Here is an 18,658-nt window from a genome sequence, read left to right as displayed (position 1 = left end):
ACTATTAAGTGTCCGCTATAATCAATGCAATAACATGCAACACGTCCCAACAACATTCATCATCTATTAATTGAACGCAATAACATGCAACACGTCCCAACAACATTCATCATCTATTAATTGAACGCAATAACATGCAACACGTCCCAACAACATTCACCATCTATTAATTGAACGCAATAACATGCAACACGTCCCAACAACATTCATCATCTATTAATTGAACGCAATAACATGCAACACGTCCCAACAACATTCACCATCTATTAATTGAACGCAATAACATGCAACACGTCCCAACAACATTCATCATCTATTAATTGAACGCAATAACATGCAACACGTCCCAACAACATTCATCATCTATTAATTGAACGCAATAACATGCAACACGTCCCAACAACATTCATCATCTATTAATTGAACGCAATAACATGCAACACATCCCAACAACATTCATCATCTATTAATTGAACGCAATAACATGCAACACATCGCAACATTCATCAACTATCCATCATAGGTTATTTGTATTGTTGACCAAAATATGACATTTGACACAGATCGAGACAGCCAGTGTTCCTCCGAGACCGCACCCAAACATGCACTCTTTTGTAGTTTCAGCCAGCTGATAAATATACGTTTTAGGTGGCCTGTGACGTCACATGTTTTAAAGAAGATAAATCCACTTATTCTACATACATGAGAGAAACACTCCTGAGATAATAATCGTTCAAATCACACGTGTGTATATCATGCAAATGAGGTCATGTAAAGCAAGTCTGGCAGGGACCTGTTTTTCCACTGCTTATGATGCCAAAGTCACCGAGACAAACGTCATTATAGAAAACAAGAGGCGAAGCCTTCAAGGCTCACGTAAGAAATCGACAAACAGTAACACAAACTCAATCACTCCGTCACACATACACACACACACACACACAGTAAGCATAAGTGACACGGTGCAAGAGTGCGAGACACTAGTAGATCTAGATCTGTCTGTCTGTAGCCTACTTACGGGGACACGACACTGCGCTTTCGACAGCGCTTCCTCGCGCAGACACTGGAAACACGCTGTGCAGATTAACCTGTAGGAAATCTCCTTTGGTATCTTCTTTATCTATTTTTCTGGAGCTACGAAACCGAACAATGTGAAATCGTCTTCTCCGAATCGGCGAACTGCAGCTCGGTGATAACTGTATCTATACCACAATCCTTCACGCGATCTGACCTAACCTTGACCCCTGACCTGGTCTACATACCACACACGACACAAACCAGTCACCTGTTTTTACCCCCCCAAAACCCCCCACCACCCGTTTTCTTTGGATACACACTTTAACTACATACGTGCCGACGAAATGTTGATCATTGCTTCAATATTTTGAAGCTGTTGCTTGGATAATAACCAGGTAAAATTAGTTTTTCTGTGTTTAGTCAAATGTTAAAGTTTCTATCACATACACACACACACATGCACAGACAGACAAAGTTTAGCATCGCATAGGCTACACTTACGTGAGCCAAAAACAAATTGCGCTGGCTAATTACCTTCGATGAGTTTATAGAACTAACAGTCACGCCACACTTTCAGAGTGACGTTTCTTAGCTTTGACGTAATAGATTGCACGAGGCTTTAGAAGAGATCGAGGTTCCAAAACAAGCATCTTCAATTTAGCTGCCTCGACTGCAGGAAATGTTCAGTAAAATACACGAAGGTACAGTGTGTAGGATAAACAGAATACACATGGCTTGCTGTGTCGTACCAGATTTACACTCGTTGCTTTTTCAAATAGTGAACAGCTCGCTTTCGCTCGCAGTTCAATATTATAAAAAAAAAAGACTCGTGTAAATCTGGCATGACACAGCAAGCCATGTAGTATTCTCTATCTCCGTTTTTGTTTTAGGCAAAGAGGTTCATGCGTTTGGACGTGGAACCAAATCGGAAAAAGACGCTTAGTTAAGGAGTTTAATGCACAGTCGGTACTCCCAGGCAAATTAGAATTCATTTGACAGACAAATGCATATAGTCTCTGAAACAACCTTCCTAGGTACCCAAAAGTGGCAGCAGCTAAACGCAATTTTAAGGCAAAGTAGCCCAATTATTTTGAAAAATGCACTTCAGAAAAAAACACTTTGTTGCAAAAAACGGCAATATCAGCTTAACCGCAGGCAGCAGAGTAAATATTTCTGAGTGAACTATCAAGTAATTGAAAGGTGTTAAACAGCAAGTGAAAAGATTGTTTGCGTCCAACACGTAGGAGCACCAGGAGGCCTTACATTTCAGAAATTTTGTTACGTCACGTCTTTTTCACTTTTCTGGATAATGTAAAATCTCATTAAAGACCTTTTGTTAGCCAAAATCTAATCAAATACATATCAGAGGGAAGTGTATTCATTGGGCTTTTAGTTGCAAGTACCTCTGATGAGATAGCTCATAAACACAAAGTGTGAGAGTTCAGTTCCGAAAAAATACACCCCCCAAATTTTGTAAGTCAAAGTTATGTCATGAAACCCTTTTGAAAGGTACTATTACAGGTAAGGGTGGAGTGTAATGGACCTAACATGTACGTTAATACATAGAAAAATGCTTGCTCTAAGCGTAGGTGCAAAATATATAAAGATACCTGTGAAGATATTTATGCGCGAGACGATAACTGTGTGATGAGTCTCTTTCAGGGAAATAACGCCTTTAATTGCGTATCCTTACATTTTCAGGCAGTGCTGGTTTTCAGAAGAGTTGCTTTTGAACCTCCAAAATGCCTGTCAACATAAATTAAAAAGATAGAATATATCTGTGATTGACAATGTGCGCCATATTTATTGAACATTCACTGAAAAAATCGGGTGCATACCGTTTTTGGCGGTTTTACGTTTCACTGAAGGAAAAACGGAATTTAGTGTGTTATACAAAACTCTCGGGGTAACATGATTTACATAGAATAAAGAAGTACAATTAATGCCATGTAGTTACTGAATGTAGGTTGAGCTTGTTTGAATATTGCACCTGCAACGATGACGTCACACGTGACGTCGAGAAGCTACAGGTAAGCGAGGTGTAAAGTCTAGAATAAACACTGTATACTTGTTGGTGAGACTTACTGCCTACAATACAGTACTCCCGCAAAAACGTTGAATGGCATGGAAGACATATGAATATACTTTCTAAATTATTGTGTCGTGGAACTCAGCAGTAGCAGCGTCAATTCACAATTCGAAGGCAAAACATCCCAACGACACTGAGCACAAAAAAGAGAGGATATTTCTTCAGTGCTACAGATCTTATGTAAAACAGCAGTGTTTAGGCCAGAAATATATGGGTATATGACGAATTGCCTTTCTTCTGCTCAAAAATAGGTGTAAAGGATTTGAGAATTATTTGGGTATGACGTCACAGGTCCCTGTTAATGCCTACTTACAAAAATGAGGGGTTTTGACAGCATGATTCTCTTCAAACCGTAAAAAAGGCGAATAAAACTAAACAATATTTCATATGCTTTACACCAGTGAGTTTTGCTGGAGTCTTAGCTAACAGGGCTTACCAATTTTGTTTAAAACTGCCGCGCAGTCAGGCTGATCTAACGTGTGACAGAGAGCGCCCACAAGGTTGATAACGACAAGAAATCCTGGTTTTTTAGAATGTTTGTCCTGGGTAGCTGCAGTTGATATGCAATAAATCTAAAACTACACGAAGCAGTTTCTTCAAATTACACAGGACGCTGACAAATATTCTCTTCTCTATGCGTGTCATATGTGGAAAGAAATAGAACCTGAGTATAGACGTCGTAACGGTTTTCCGTTAACACTTTTTGAACGTTGGTAACGTCACTGAAACAAATACAACATCATTGAAATTGTGCATGCTTAGCAAGTGGTTGTATCCCTATACGTGTTTTAAGTTTCAAAAGCATTCTTCCTTGGGATCAAAAGTTGTGTCCGTTTCAAAAGAGACACAAAATACTATGATTGGTGAGTTTCGCGCAATCTTGTTCAAATGACACTTTTTAACCCATTAATGCCTGAATTTTTTTGGAATTTTTTTTCTGTTTGTTTGATGTCAAATGATATTTGTAGGTCATATGTAACTGTCATTTGGATGATTTTGGCACGTGCTGTGATTTATATGCTATAAAGAGACCGTCCTAATATGAGGACGCTAGGCACGAGTGGGCACGGGTAAATAACAAGACCAAAATAAGACAATTTCTTGCAAAACACATTGGACATCTTTAATTTCTTGCATCAGCAAACTGTGAACAGTTGAACGTGTGAACATAACAGTAAAAAAATAATAAAAATAATAAAACTGTCTCTTTGCATGTTCAAATTGGTGATAATTTGGCGCTTTTTTCGAGAATTTATCCGGCCTGTGCACTTCACCAGAGAGACCGGGAAAATGTAAATAAGTAAACTCATACTTCTTTAGAACTTGACTGGCAGTACAGGACTTTAGCACTTGACTAGCAGTACAGGACTTTAGCACTTGACTAGCGGTACAGGACTTTAGCACTTGTCTAGCAGTACAGGGATGATCGTTTTAGTCCTTGACTAGGACAACAGAAGTCAACAATTGGAACTGTATAGTTCACTCAGTGTGAAATTGCTCAAAGCATTTCACGTGCACTCCAACGCCGCATTTTCTACACTTTTGTCTGCATTTCTTGTGACAGAGTGCACAGCGGATTTGCTTGTCGATCCACTGTACCACGTGGTCTCTCCCATTGAAGCGTACAGCTCTGGAAACTCTACGGTCAAGTTGTGGAGTGTGGCCATGTGGACGACCAACAGGTGGGGGTTGTGCTGCTTTGGCCAAATAGTTTTTGACAATGGCACGGCGAACTGCAAGCAGGTCCAGTAGAGTGTTGGTCGCTGCAGCTGTGTGTCGATACAGAAGCCATGCCTGTTGCACGCTAACATCTACAATGTAAGCAAAAATAGGCCACCACCACTTTTTGGTTCTTATGGCGATTCTGTACGTGTCCACATTTTGGTCCATTCGGTCGACACCACCCATGGTCTTGTTGTAGTGGGAGATCAGAAACGGTTGACCGATCTGCACTCTCTGGTGAGCAGATCTGGACCAACGGCTGGCTGTCTGAACAGGATGGATGCCCACACAGTTGGATACGACGTTCACCACGCTGTTGTCATTCCAGCGAACCGCAACGAATCCGCTCTTGTCATCTGTGAAATAGTCGTCAATGCTGAGGCTTTGTTGCTTGACAAAGTTGTTGAGGCCTTCCATCTGGAAAAATAATCGTTGCTGAGGCATTTGCTGACAGCTGTCTTCCATTCAGGTTTTCAACAGCCGGACCCTCTTCTTCATCACCACTATCCTCATCCGTGAGCGTGTCCACTGGTGGAGGCTCTATGAAGACATCTGCTCGATGGAAGTAGTTGGTTTCCTCCAGCATGTCCAGCACTTCATTGACATTATATCTGCCGAAAGAAATATACTGAGTGACTATCATGCTGAGTAACTATCATGCTAAATGACTCTAAAAACCTGTTACCGTTCGTGCCTAGCGTCCTCATATGAGGACGCCGCTTTGATTACTCATTATCACTAAAACACAAAATATTCAGACAAACTGAAAAACTGAGTTTCTAAAATGGTATTGAAGAACAATTTCACTTATGTAATGTTATTAAAAAAGTAAAAAATGAAAGAGTTATTTGCTTACCTTTTGGGTGGTGACATTTTGGTGGTTTCACACAGCACATGTGTAATCCAAAATGGCTGCTGCTGGAAGCTATGGAGGGGAAGAAACTCTAGCACGCATTAATGATTTCGTCCCCCGTCGTCCGACAGGACGTATACAACCGTCACAGACTATGGACAGCTAGCTCAGTAGCTGTTGTACAAAAAACATGCATGTTTTTTTTCTTAAAGTAAAACAAAAAGCGATAAAAGGAAAAGCGTTGCAAAGACAGAAGAATGAAGTCATGACGTCATACTCTAAGAAATATATCACCAGCGGGACAACTGGGATTTACCTATCGTGTCTTGAGATTGAGAATATTAATATACACATATATAGCTACTAGAGGAATACCCGGCTTCGCCGGGTGAATCGCGAGACAGAGACAGACAGCGTGGCGGTTCGCCGTCTTAGAGCACGTGTTGAACATTTTCATCCACCAGTTTGTGCCACACAAAGGAAGGCAAGAACATACAGAGAGACAAAAGCCGCCAGACCCCATCACAAACAGAACTCTACAATCCACAGGTGTTGCCTGGCGAGCTAGCTATAAATAGCTGACAACTTGTATGGCGAACAACTCTGCAGAGTCTGCTGTGAAGGGCGACGATAGTCTCCCTGTCACACTCGACCCCCTTTGAATGAACTTTGTCCCCAAAGTTCCGAACCATGGACCCGCCAAGCTTAGGTCCCTCCCAGGTTGGTGGAATGGGAACAGCACGAAAATGATTCAGTGGCCTGAACATATCATGTCGAGTCCCATCCCTGTCGACGACGCCAAATCGGTAACCGAGTGCCGAAACACCACACTTACCTTTGAAGGCGAAGTCCTCTCAAAGGGGTTTGAGAATTTTAGAGCTTATTTCTAAGCCCTTTAATAACTGTATGGCTTCTCAAAGGCCAGAACATACAGAGAGACAACAGCCGCCAGACCCCATCACAAACAGAACTCTACAATCCACATGTGTTGCCTACACACACACACACACACACACACACACACACACACACACACACACACACACACACACACACACACACACACACACACACACACACACACACAGAAGCCGTATATATCTATCTATATATATAAATATATAGAGATAGATGACAGTGGATTTTTCGATAAATAGATTCGACCTTTGCACTTTTACAGTGAGGATAACTTACGGGTACATGCAAGGAAAGCCGCGTTCTGGACAGTGCAGTGACCTTCTAAAAATAGTAACGGGAATATGGATTGACGCCACACGAAGGAAGGGAGATAAACGCAAAACACTGGAGAAGATAAGGAAGATTTACTGGGAATGGATCTGGGAAGATGAACAGAAAAACCAAAATCGGTTCAGCGGACAACTTGTAAGGCGAACAACTCTGCAGAGTCTGCTGTGAAGGGCATCGCGGATACATATGATCATCTAACTTAGAATTGGGGAACAATTAGGAAGATAAAATGCAATTCAGATGAAAATCAGCACTAGCTGAAAATGTAAGGATGCGCAATCAAAGGCGTAATTTGTGTAAGAAAAGCTAATAACAAACAAAACTGTCTCTCACAATAATGTTTTTACGTGTATCTTTTTACATTATTAGTCAAGTTTTGACTAAATGTTTTAACATTGAGGGGGAATCGAGACGAGGGTCGTGGTGTGTGTGTGTGTGTGTGTGTGTGTGTGTGTGTGTGTGTGTGTGTGTGTGTGTGTCTGTGTCTGTGTGTCTGTGTGTGTGTCTGTGTCTGTGCGTGTGTGTGTGTAGAGCGATTCAGAGTAAACTACTGGACCGATCTTTATGAAATTTTACATGAGAGTTCCTGGGTATGATATCCCCAGACTTTTCTCTCATATTTTGGATAAACGTCTTTGATGACGTCATATCCGGCTTTTTGTAAAAGTTGAGGCGGCACTGTCACACCCTCATTTTTCAAGTAGTCTTCGACGAAGGCCGGACTTTGGTATTGCATTTCAGCTTGGAGGCTTAAAAATTAATTAATGACTTTGGTCATAAAAAATCCGAAAATTGTAATTAAAATAATTTTTTTATAAAACGATCCAAAATTACGTTCATCTTATTGTTCATCATTTTCTGATTCCAAAAACATATAAATATGTTATATTCGGATTAAAAACAAGCGCTGAAAATTATAAATATAACAAGTCGCGTAAGGCGAAAATACAACATTTAGTCAAGTAGCTGTCGAACTCACAGAATGAAACTGAACGCAATGCAACGCAGCAAGACCGTATGCTCGTAGCATCGTCAGTCCACCGCTCATGGCAAAGGCAGTGAAATTGACAAGAAGAGCGGGGTAGTAGTTGCGCTGAGAAGAATAGCACGCTTTTCTGTACCTCTCTTCGTTTTAACTTTCTGAGCGTGTTTTCAATCCAAACATATCATATCTATATGTTTTTGGAATCAGGAACCGACAAGGAATAAGATGAAAGTGTTTTTAAATTGATTTCGGCCTGCCAAACGGTTGTGTGACGTGTCTAGTGTGTTGGCGAAGTGTCTTGTGCTTGTCACTTCTCGCTTTCAGCCCTCACCGCTGGCTAGCACCGTCTGTCCTTTTTAGGACAATGCGAAAAGAGAGCAGAATGCGTCAGTCTCTCCTGCCAGTACAATAACCTCTCCACAACAAGCCCTATGTAGTGCCTCCATCGCGGCGACAGGCGTAAACTGGGTACCGCAAGGCCCCAGGCTAGACTACAAGGACTCGGAGGAGGTTGGCCCCTAGACGTGCGGCATGCGGGCCCACCGGTGTGTGGAAACGCCCAGGTGCCCACGAACCAACCTCCAGCTATGGGTCAAAATAGCCGGGCAGGATAGGCTCGTCAACCCTGGCAGGCAGCTATCCTAAGAGAAGACCACTCTGAATTCAAAACGAGGGTAGAGGAGGCTCATCATCCATGGAAGGAAACTCGTCTAGGAGAAGGAAAACTCCGAAATGAAACCCACGCAGTCCCTCGAAGACGGAACGGCACTGGCCTTTTTTAGGCGGGGAGCAGACCGGGTGCCTACGCTATCCTCGACAAATGGTTGTGTCATCAACGAAATTGATTTCGAAAATTTAATTTTGATCATAATTTTTATATTTTTAATTTTCAGAGCTTGTTTTTAATCCAAATATAACATATTTATATGTTTTTGGAATCAAAAAATGATGGAGAATAAGATGAACAAATAATGTTTTTACAATTTTCAGATTTTTAATGACCAAAGTCATTAACCCCTTCACTGCCCACCCCGTATGTAATACGTGGTCATTTTCGGTTTGTCCTACGCCCATAACCGTATCTCATACGTGGGATTTGTGTCAACAACATTTCAGGACATTTCTGAAAACTAAATGGGAGGTAACCACTGTCCAAGTACTTGTAGGGGTTCTAAACACATTTCTTTCCCATAGACCGTTCGGATAATGCTGTCATACTGTGGCAGTGAAGGGGTTAATTAATTTTTAAGTCACCAAGCTGAAATGCAATACCGAAGTCCGGGCTTCATCGGAGATTACTTGACCAAAATTTCAACCAATTTGGTTGAAAAATGAGAGCGTGAGAGTGCCGCCTCAACTTTCACGAAAAGCCGGATATGACGTCATCAAAGACATTTATCAAAAAATGAAAAAAAGCTTATGAGGATATCATACCCAGGAACTCTCATGTCAAATTTCATAAAGATCGGTCCAGTAGTTTAGTCTGAATCGCTCTACACACACAGAGAGACAGACAGACACACATACACCACGACCCTCGTCTCGATTCCCCCCTCTATGTTAAAACATTTAGTCAAAACTTGACTAAATGTAAAAATTATGATCAAAATTAAATTTCCGAAATCGATTTAAAAACTATTTCATCTTATTCCTTGTCGGTTCCTGATTCCAAAAACATACAGATATGATATGTTTGGATTAAAAACACGCTCAGAAAGTTAAAGCGAAGAGAGGTACAGAAAAGCATGCTATGCAACACAGCGCAACCGCTACCGCGCTAAACAGGCTCGTCAATTTCGATCACTGCCTTTTGTACGAGCGGCGGACTACGGTCATTGTGAAAAAATGCAGTGCGTTCAGTTTCATTCTGTGAGTTCCACAGCTTGACTAAATGTAGTAATTTTGCCTTACGCAACATGTTAAATATTGCACCTACTAGTCGACCAGGCATTTGTCTATGTTATAGCATACATATCAAGTCCATCAAATTGTATTCCAACACGTCATAATGAGAGCAAAAGACTTTCCGGGCAGAATTTTGACTTTCAAAATTAGGGGGTGTACTTCTGTAATTAACTCTCTAATTTTGTGTTTAAGAGGCAACAAGTTACTTGCTACAAGAAGCCAGATGATTACATTTTCCTCTGACAGGTTATTGTGTCTGATGAAACGTCCTCAGGGAGAATTAACATTATCCAGAAAAGTAAAAACGGCATGACATAACACAACTTCCGAAATGCAAGGCCTGATGACAAATTTGCCAAGCACATCATTGTGGGGCTTTTAATAAAAAAATTCAGGCATCCGTCTACAACGTATCATCATTCATCCTTCAACATTTACACAATACTGAAATATCTCAACGTTAATTCATATCCTAACATCACATTTATATCAATAGGCCTACCATATTTATACTTACTGATACACATTTTTGAAATGAGCAAAACAAGATTAATAATTTTGTTTGTGGGGGTTTGCACTTCTGGAGAATAACCAAACAATACATCTTTTTCTGTTAATATAATATTTTCACCCGTATTAACAAATATACATCTTCTAACATTTTCCCAAAACAATTTCATGTTGCTACATTTCCAAAAGAAGTGTTCAATATAATCCATTTCATTACAAAGACTACATAAACTATTTTCTTTTAACTTCATTTTATGCAATGAAATATTTGTGGGATAAATATTATGTAAAATTTTCCATTGGAGTAACTTTAATCTTTCTTCGCTTGTACATGCACTTGCCAGGACCCAATACTTTTCGTCAATGCAAATGTTATATTTGTGGGACCAAAAGAGCAGGGTTCACTGGCTTTGGATTGCGTTAATATCGCACGAAATTTCTTCGGGGAAGGGTTATTTAGCACGCCCTGAAAACAGGTCGCAGGAGGCTCGTCACCCGCGTCTTCTTTAACTGTGTTGTCTCGCAGTGCTCGCGCGCAGAGGGCCGTGTGCAAAGCGTTGTACTCAAACAGCCTGATGACACTATTATGTGCTACAGTCAAACAAGCTTTTTACTTGCCGTGTTACACCTTCCAGTTACCTAATAACTCACTCTGATATACTCACTCTGATGGGTGCGGTTAAGCTGATATGGCAATTTTTCGCAACAAAGTGTTTTTTCTGCAGTATACTTTTCACAATATTTGGGCTACTTTGCATCAAGAGTGCGTATAGCTGCTGCCATTTTTGGGTTTCTAGAAAGGTTGGGTGAGATTCTATGGGCATTTGTCTTTCAAATGATACCAAATTTGCTCGGGAGTACCGACTGTGCATTAAAATCGGGCTGAGAACCGACTAGTATACAGTGCTCATTCTATACTTTACACCTCACTTCCCTGTAGCTTCGACGTCACGTGTGACGTCATCATTGCAGGTGCAATATTCAAACAATATTCCACAAGTTCAACCTACATTCAGTAACTACATGGCATAAATTGTACTTCTTTATTCTATGTAAATCGTGTTAACAGAGAGTTTTGTATAACACACTACATTCCGTTTTTCCTTCAGTGAAACGTAAAACTGCCAAAAACGGTATGCACCCGATTTTTTCAGTGAATGTTCAATACATATGGCGCATATTGTCAATCACAGTTACATTCTATCTTCTTACTTTATATTGACGGGTATTTTGGAGGTTTAAAAGCAATTCTTCTGAAAACCAGCACTGCCTGAAAATGTAAGGATACGCAATTAAAGGCGTTATTTCACTGAATGAGACTCATCACACAGTTATCGTCTCGCACATAAATTTCTTTACAGGTATCTTTATATATTTTGCCCGTACGCTTAGAGCAGGCATTGTTCTATGTATCAGCGTACATGTTAGGTCCATTACACTCCACCCTTACCTATCATAGTGCCTCTCAAAAGGCTTTCATGACATAACTTTGACTTACAAAATTAGGGGGTGTACTTCGGAACTGAACTCTCACACTTTGTGTTTATACGCTATCTCATCAGAGGTACTTGCAACTAAATGCCCGATGATTACACTTTCCTCTGATATGTATTTGATTAGATTGTGGTATACAAAACGTCTTTGAGAAGAGTTGACATTATCCAGAAAAGTGAAAAAGACGTGAGGTAACACAATTTCTTAAATGCAAGGCCTCCTGGTGCTCCTATGTATTGCACTCAAACAATCTTTCCACTTGCTGTTTAACACCTTCCAATTACTTGATAGTTCACTCAGAAATATCTACTCTGCTGCCTGCGGTTAAGTTGATATTGCCGTTTTTTGCAACAAAGTGATTTTTTCTGAAAGTGCATTTTTCAAAATATCTGAGCTACTTTGCCTTAAAATTGCGTATAGCTGCTGCCACTTTTGGGTACCTAGAAAGATTGTTTCAGAGACTATATGCATTTGTCTGTCAAATAAAACCAAATTTGCCCGGGAGTACCGACTGTGCATTAAAATCGGCCTGAGAGCCCTGTTTGTTACTCGTCTAGTTTTAGTATACATTACTTTCATTTTGGTTGTGTCATTAAATTCTAGGAAAAACCTTTCTACCATCGCCCCAAGAGCTATACTGTTCAGGTTGGGGGGTTGTAGTAGTGTGACCACACACCAGGAATACCATAAAATAAACGTTTGAGCGCCGAGTTACTCAAATTGAAAACTGCTGTGTTTTGAGTTCGAATCCCAGACAGTAATTCTCATTGTGACGCCAGTCATCATTTTCGTCCTAGCTTTCGCCCTTGAGTATTACACGCCCTATTCCTAGATATACAGATTTGAAATTGAGCCGAGAGCTACAGAGTTCGTATTAGGTGTTGAATAGATGAAAACACACACGAGTAAGGTCTTAGAATTAGTAAAATAAAAATAACAACAAATACTGTGCTCACGTGTTTAACGAAGACAATACAAATCACAAGGTTGGACGTTTCGACCCTTGGGTCTTCCTCAGGAACACAAAACACGAAACAGAGCGGATAAAAGAAGAGGACAGACGATAGAACAGAAAAAAGAACAGTTCTCACAACCCAAAACACGAAACAGAGCGGATAAAAGAAGAGGACAGACGATAGAACAGAAAAAAGAACAGTTCTCACAACCCAAAACACGAAACAGAGCGGATAAAAGAAGAGGACAGACGATAGAACAGAAAAAAGAACAGTTCTCACAACCCAAAACAAACAGACATAGTAATAAGGCTATTCTAGATTCAGAAAACGTAAATAAATAAAGGGACTGAATCATACGTGCGAAACATAATCAAAGTTCACCTGGATCACATTGAATGATCAATTGAATAATATTATATTATCTGTTCTGTTCTAACTTATATCGTCTGTCCTCTTATAGGGCAGAAACGTCAACGATTTGTATCGCCTTCGTTAAACACGTGAGTACAGTATTTGTTGGTCTTTTTATTTTTACTTACCCGCGCGTCCCCGAATAGTCTGGTTTTATTGATTGCGGAAAGTGCTGTGATAGCTGTATCTCTTAATCTACTTTAACTTCCACATGGTGCTCAGTTATGTGATACTTATCTATAAAAAGGTGTGTATGTATGTATGTGTGTATGTATGTATGTATGTATGTATGTATGTATGTATGTATGTGTGTGTGTGTGTGTGTGTGTGTGTGTGTGTGTGTGTGTGATCGCTGACCATCAGATCTATGTTTATTGCATTTCATGTTTTAATTTGTTATCTTTTATTTTTAGCAGCGACCGCAATTTCTGTCACGTTATAAAATTGCATGAACCAGTGATGTGTGTGAGTGTGTGTGTGTGTGTGCGTGCGTGTGTGCGCGTGCGTGCGTGCGTGTGTGTGTGTGTTTGTTTATGTGTGTATGTGTGTATGTGTGTGTGTGTGTGTGTGTGTGTGTGTGTGTGTGTGTGTGTGTGTGTGTGTGTGTGTGTGACTTGAGGCGAGGAAGCTTTGAGTGTATACTGCTAGTTTTAGTGAATGTATTTTTAAAACGTAGGCTATGCTGTCCAGTGTTGTTTTTAAATTAATGTTGTTGATCAGTTTGTATAAATGATGCGTGTGTTTGTGTATATGGCTGGATTGAAATGTTTCCTAACCGCAATTTCATCATAAATTCCTAACCTTGGGCAATTAAAGATTCTGCATTCTGTATTTATTTCTCGCTCTGATGCGCAGTCCCCATTGTTCTGCTTAGAGTTAGTGTTTGAGCGGTCGATGTTCAAATCTTAATGCTGTGTTTGGTAGTCTCTATAGACCGTGTGTATTTTTATATAATGCCAAGCGTTATCGTCCTGCACGGCACGTAATGTGCATGCGTTTGCTAGTGTGAAGGTTTGACTTCCTCAATCCAACGTTTTTAATTTGCTTTGACGAATGGGTATATCTCTGAGGACTAAATGAAATATGATGACGAAGGGAATTTGGACTCCTGACACAGGAGAGCGGGCAAAGCAAGCCGCTCGCTCATTTAAATTCATTAAATTATTTGGCATAGTTTCGGAGCAGTTTCAAACAAATCATTGCAGGTGTTTCTAACTTACAGTACATCGTATGTCCCTTGAACTTATTAAGTTCCAAATCGTCAAAAAAAGTTACAAAAATGGCGCGTTAGGTGGACTAACTTTAATTAATCTGAGCTACTTAAAGAGCTGTCACGGTGTCAACTAGTGACTGCATGCTATTTTGAAGCAGTTCCCCATTTCTGCTGTGACACAGCGAGTGAACACAGACGTGGTGACAGATAACGGGAAAACCCGGCAGTGGTCATGCAATACTGTGTCGATTTTACAATTCGCAAGTTCAAATCAATGTACATTGCAAATGTATTACGAAACTGAAGAAGGAACTTGACCCGTTAATTTGCCCAAAGGTCAATAGTCATGTGCAGCGATTTGTTCTCTTACCAACACCAACGCCGACCTGTTATGTCTCGCTAATATACAAACAATGTGTGTTATGTGTGTGTGAGTGTATGTGTGTGTGTGTGTGTGTGTGTGTGTGTGTGTGTGTGTGTGTGTGTGTGTGTGTGTGTGTGTTCATCTATACATGAAGGGCACAAGTTGTCAACTCAGGTACACACAGGTAATATTGTGTATACAAATATTTCCAGCGAACAGAATAAGGACGTCCGTTACCCTGACTGCGGCTAGAGGATCATGAACACATTTAATCCAAACCTGACAGAATGTAAAAGCAGCGTTACCCTGACGATGGTGTAGAGGATCATGATCACATTTAATCCAAACCTGACTGAATGTAAAAGCGTTACCCTGACGATGGCGTAGAGGACCATGAACGCCCAGACGGTGACGCTGGTGATGCTGAGCAAGCTGAGCCAGGACTGGAGGTGCTTGCCGACGGTGAGCACGAGGATGAGGACGTTGAGCGTGCCGTCCAACACCAGGTACAGCACCGCCGCCATCGACACCACGAAGATGTGGTGCGTCAGCAGCTCGCTCACGTTGCGGGGCCGGACCTGCTTGCATCGAACGAGGGAACAGGTAAGTCTCCGAAACCCAGGTTTTTAGATTTTAACAATTCTTTTTTTAAACAGCATTGGTTGTCGTCGACGTCGTCGTCGTCATCATCAGCACCACCTCCATCAGCAGCACCATCGTTGTCGTTGTTGCTGTTGTCGTCGTCGTCGTCAGCATAACCATCATCGTCGTTGTCGTCACCATCATCATCATTATCATCATCTTTATCACCACCACCATCACCACCATCATCATCACCATCAGCAGCAGCAGCAGCAGCAGCAGCATCAGAACACAAGTATTATCATGTTGCCATTGACGTCAACGTTGGTACCATTGTGAGCATTACAGCTGGCCACTTTTGTCACAAAGATTTCGAGATATGTTGAGCTGTGAAACACGTCGTGATTTTAACCTCCCTAAAGATTGAATTGTGATGCGAAGGACAGGTTAGAAGCGATATCACGGGTTTCGTGTGTTGCACGAGGAAATAGCCCTGGGTTAAACAGAATAGTGTTTACGAGTTGGAAAGATAGCTGGTTTTGAACTAAGATATTCACAGCGTCTAAGATTCTCAACCGAGGAGGTTGTTTAGCGCGTGTTCGGGGAACAAGCACTCCTTCTTGAGACGGGTAAATGATTTATTATGTTGTATATTATTGAAGCTTGACTACATAGCTGGAATGTAAATGTTAGTGTATGCAAAGTGCGCTAAATTCTAGTGTGAAGTTTTTAAGAGGATTCTCGTTGAGATTGTATTACGTTTTTGTTGGGTAATTTCTTGAACATAAATGTTGTTACGCATTTCTGTTATGTTAAGATGGTGATGCTATGTATGGTAGTGTCATTAATGTTATGTTAAGATGGTGATGCTATGTATGGTAGTGTCATTAATGTTATGTTAAGATGGTGATGCTATGTATGGTAGTGTCATTAATGTTATGTTAAGATGGTGATGCTATGTATGGTAGTGTCATTAATGTTATGTTAAGATGGTGATGCTATGTATGGTAGTGTCATTAATGGATTAAGTGATCCATTAGATAAGTATAGCTTGGATATTGATTGTGGACGGAATGACATACATGGACTGATGTCAGAAGTACTTGTGTAATGTTTAGTTGTGAATGTAGAATGAACGAGAGAGATGATACACGACGGTTTAGAAAGAAGAGATGGTTTAAGAGAATGTTGTATTAAGACTTGGGTTAATTCTTTTGGAGTTTCCATGAAATACCATGTATGCAGCGATTGTGTGAATTGAACGGTTGTAACTGGAAAGTCGTATTTCTGTTTATTTGATGTGAATATTGTATTGCTTTTGTGAGGATAAATTAATAAGTCTGTATCCTCCAAACTCTGTGTGTGGAGTGTATTGAATTAGAGTGAAAGGAGTTAGATAGGGCAGAACACGCACGAGAAAAAAATAACTAATTCCATATACCACTTCATGACAGTTGGTATTATGTTGTTTCTATGTATTGCTTCTATGATGCATGTTTCTGATTACTTGCTGATTGCTTCTATGATGCATGTTTCTGATTACTTGCTGATTGCTTCTATGATGCATGTTTCTGATTACTTGCTGATTGCTTCTATGATGCATGTTTCTGATTACTTGCTGATTGCTTCTATGATGCATGTTTCTGATTACTTGCTGATTGCTTCTATGATGCATGTTTCTGATTACTTGCTGATTGCTTCTATGATGCATGTTTCTGATTACTTGCTGATTGCTTCTATGATGCATGTTTCTGATTACTTGCTGATTGCTTCTATGATGCATGTTTCTGATTACTTGCTGATTGCTTCTATGATGCATGTTTCTGATTACTTGCTGATTGCTTCTATGATGCATGTTTCTGATTACTTGCTGATTGCTTCTATGATGCATGTTTCTGATTACTTGCTGATTGCTTCTATGATGCATGTTTCTGATTACTTGCTGATTGCTTCTATGATGCATGTTTCTGATTACTTGCTGATTGCTTCTATGATGCATGTTTCTGATTACTTGCTGATTGCTTCTATGATGCATGTTTCTGATTACTTGCTGATTGCTTCTATGATGCATGTTTCTGATTACTTGCTGATTGCTTCTATGATGCATGTTTCTGATTACTTGCTGATTGCTTCTATGATGCATGTGTCTGATTACTTGCTGATTGCTTCTATGATGCATGTTTCTGATTACTTGCTGATTGCTTCTATGATGCATGTTTCTGATTACTTGCTGATTGCTTTTTTCTCTTTTTAATTCTCTGTAGTCAAGTTTTGACTAAATGTTGTAACATAGACGGGGAATCAAGACGAGGGTGTTGGTGTGTGTGTCTGTCTGTGTGTGTGTGCCTGTGTGTATGTGTAGAGAGCACTTACCCCCCAGAACCTGTGCCATGATAGGGTTTCAGAAGACGGCACGTTGAGCGTCAGGTAGGAGGGTCTGACGCTGTTTCTGTGGATCCAGGTCGCCCTCGTCCTCGAGATGTCCATCGTGGTCTTGATCCATGTCACCTGTTAACAGATCAATGAATGTTTATTTTTTTTCACAGGATTGAATTAATTAATGAAAAAAATAAACTGATCAAAACAATTACTACGAAAAATGTCACACCCCAATTAAAGCATTAATTCCTGTGTCATTTATTTCAAACTTTCTATGACATTTAAGGCCGTCCACTTGACTATCTTGAGCGCCTTTCGGATCAAAGATTTTGTTTACAGAGATCACGTGACCGATGCTCAAAAAAGGATATCCCAAAAATCGACGTGACAAAATTGGAAGGGACCAATTATAATATGCACAACCTGGCAACTTTAACCTACGAGGAAAAAGTCAATTCAATTATCTACCCAGAACATGCTTTTTTGTTCAGGTGGCTTGCATATTTAGTGTGTGTAACTAGGGTGCGAAATTTGTCGCAATATTGTTTGGGCTAAGTTTAAATAAAATAAATGAATAAAGAAATCAATGAATGCATCAATGAACAAATAGATAAATGAATGAGTAAACAAATAAATGAACAAATACACAAATGAATGAATGGACAAATACGTTAATGAATGAGTATATGAAGATATAAAAAGCTGATCAATAATTGGACAAGTAAATCGAGAGATTGAAGGTACAGACGTCCTACATCAGATCGAAATACATTCATCAATACGCATTTTAGGTTTCATAATGAGAAAAGAAAGATTACGTTATCAAGCGAGAAAATTATGTGTTTGCAAACCTATTATTGTAGGATAACCATGTGTACATTTCGACGGGTCATCAATTTACTTTGTGAAGTAGATTACTGTACTTTCTTC

The 18,658-nt window shown here is 40.1% G+C and overlaps 1 protein-coding gene across 1 annotated transcript in view; it reads right to left on the bottom strand.

Annotated features, from left to right (window-relative positions):
* Nucleotides 1–18,658, bottom strand: part of LOC138970256 (uncharacterized) — a 108,204-nt gene that overhangs the window by 47,695 nt on the left and 41,851 nt on the right. The window contains exons 15-16 of the mRNA XM_070342752.1: nt 17,723–17,857; nt 15,139–15,345 (exon numbers count right to left, since the gene is read on the bottom strand). Of these exons, the coding sequence (XP_070198853.1) occupies nt 15,139–15,345; nt 17,723–17,857 (342 nt within the window). The remainder of the gene's footprint in view (nt 1–15,138; nt 15,346–17,722; nt 17,858–18,658) is intronic.

Source organism: Littorina saxatilis, linkage group LG7 (assembly GCF_037325665.1).
Source record: "Littorina saxatilis isolate snail1 linkage group LG7, US_GU_Lsax_2.0, whole genome shotgun sequence".
Lineage (NCBI taxonomy): Eukaryota > Metazoa > Mollusca > Gastropoda > Littorinimorpha > Littorinidae > Littorina > Littorina saxatilis.
This window is presented reverse-complemented; position numbering and strand designations above follow the sequence as displayed.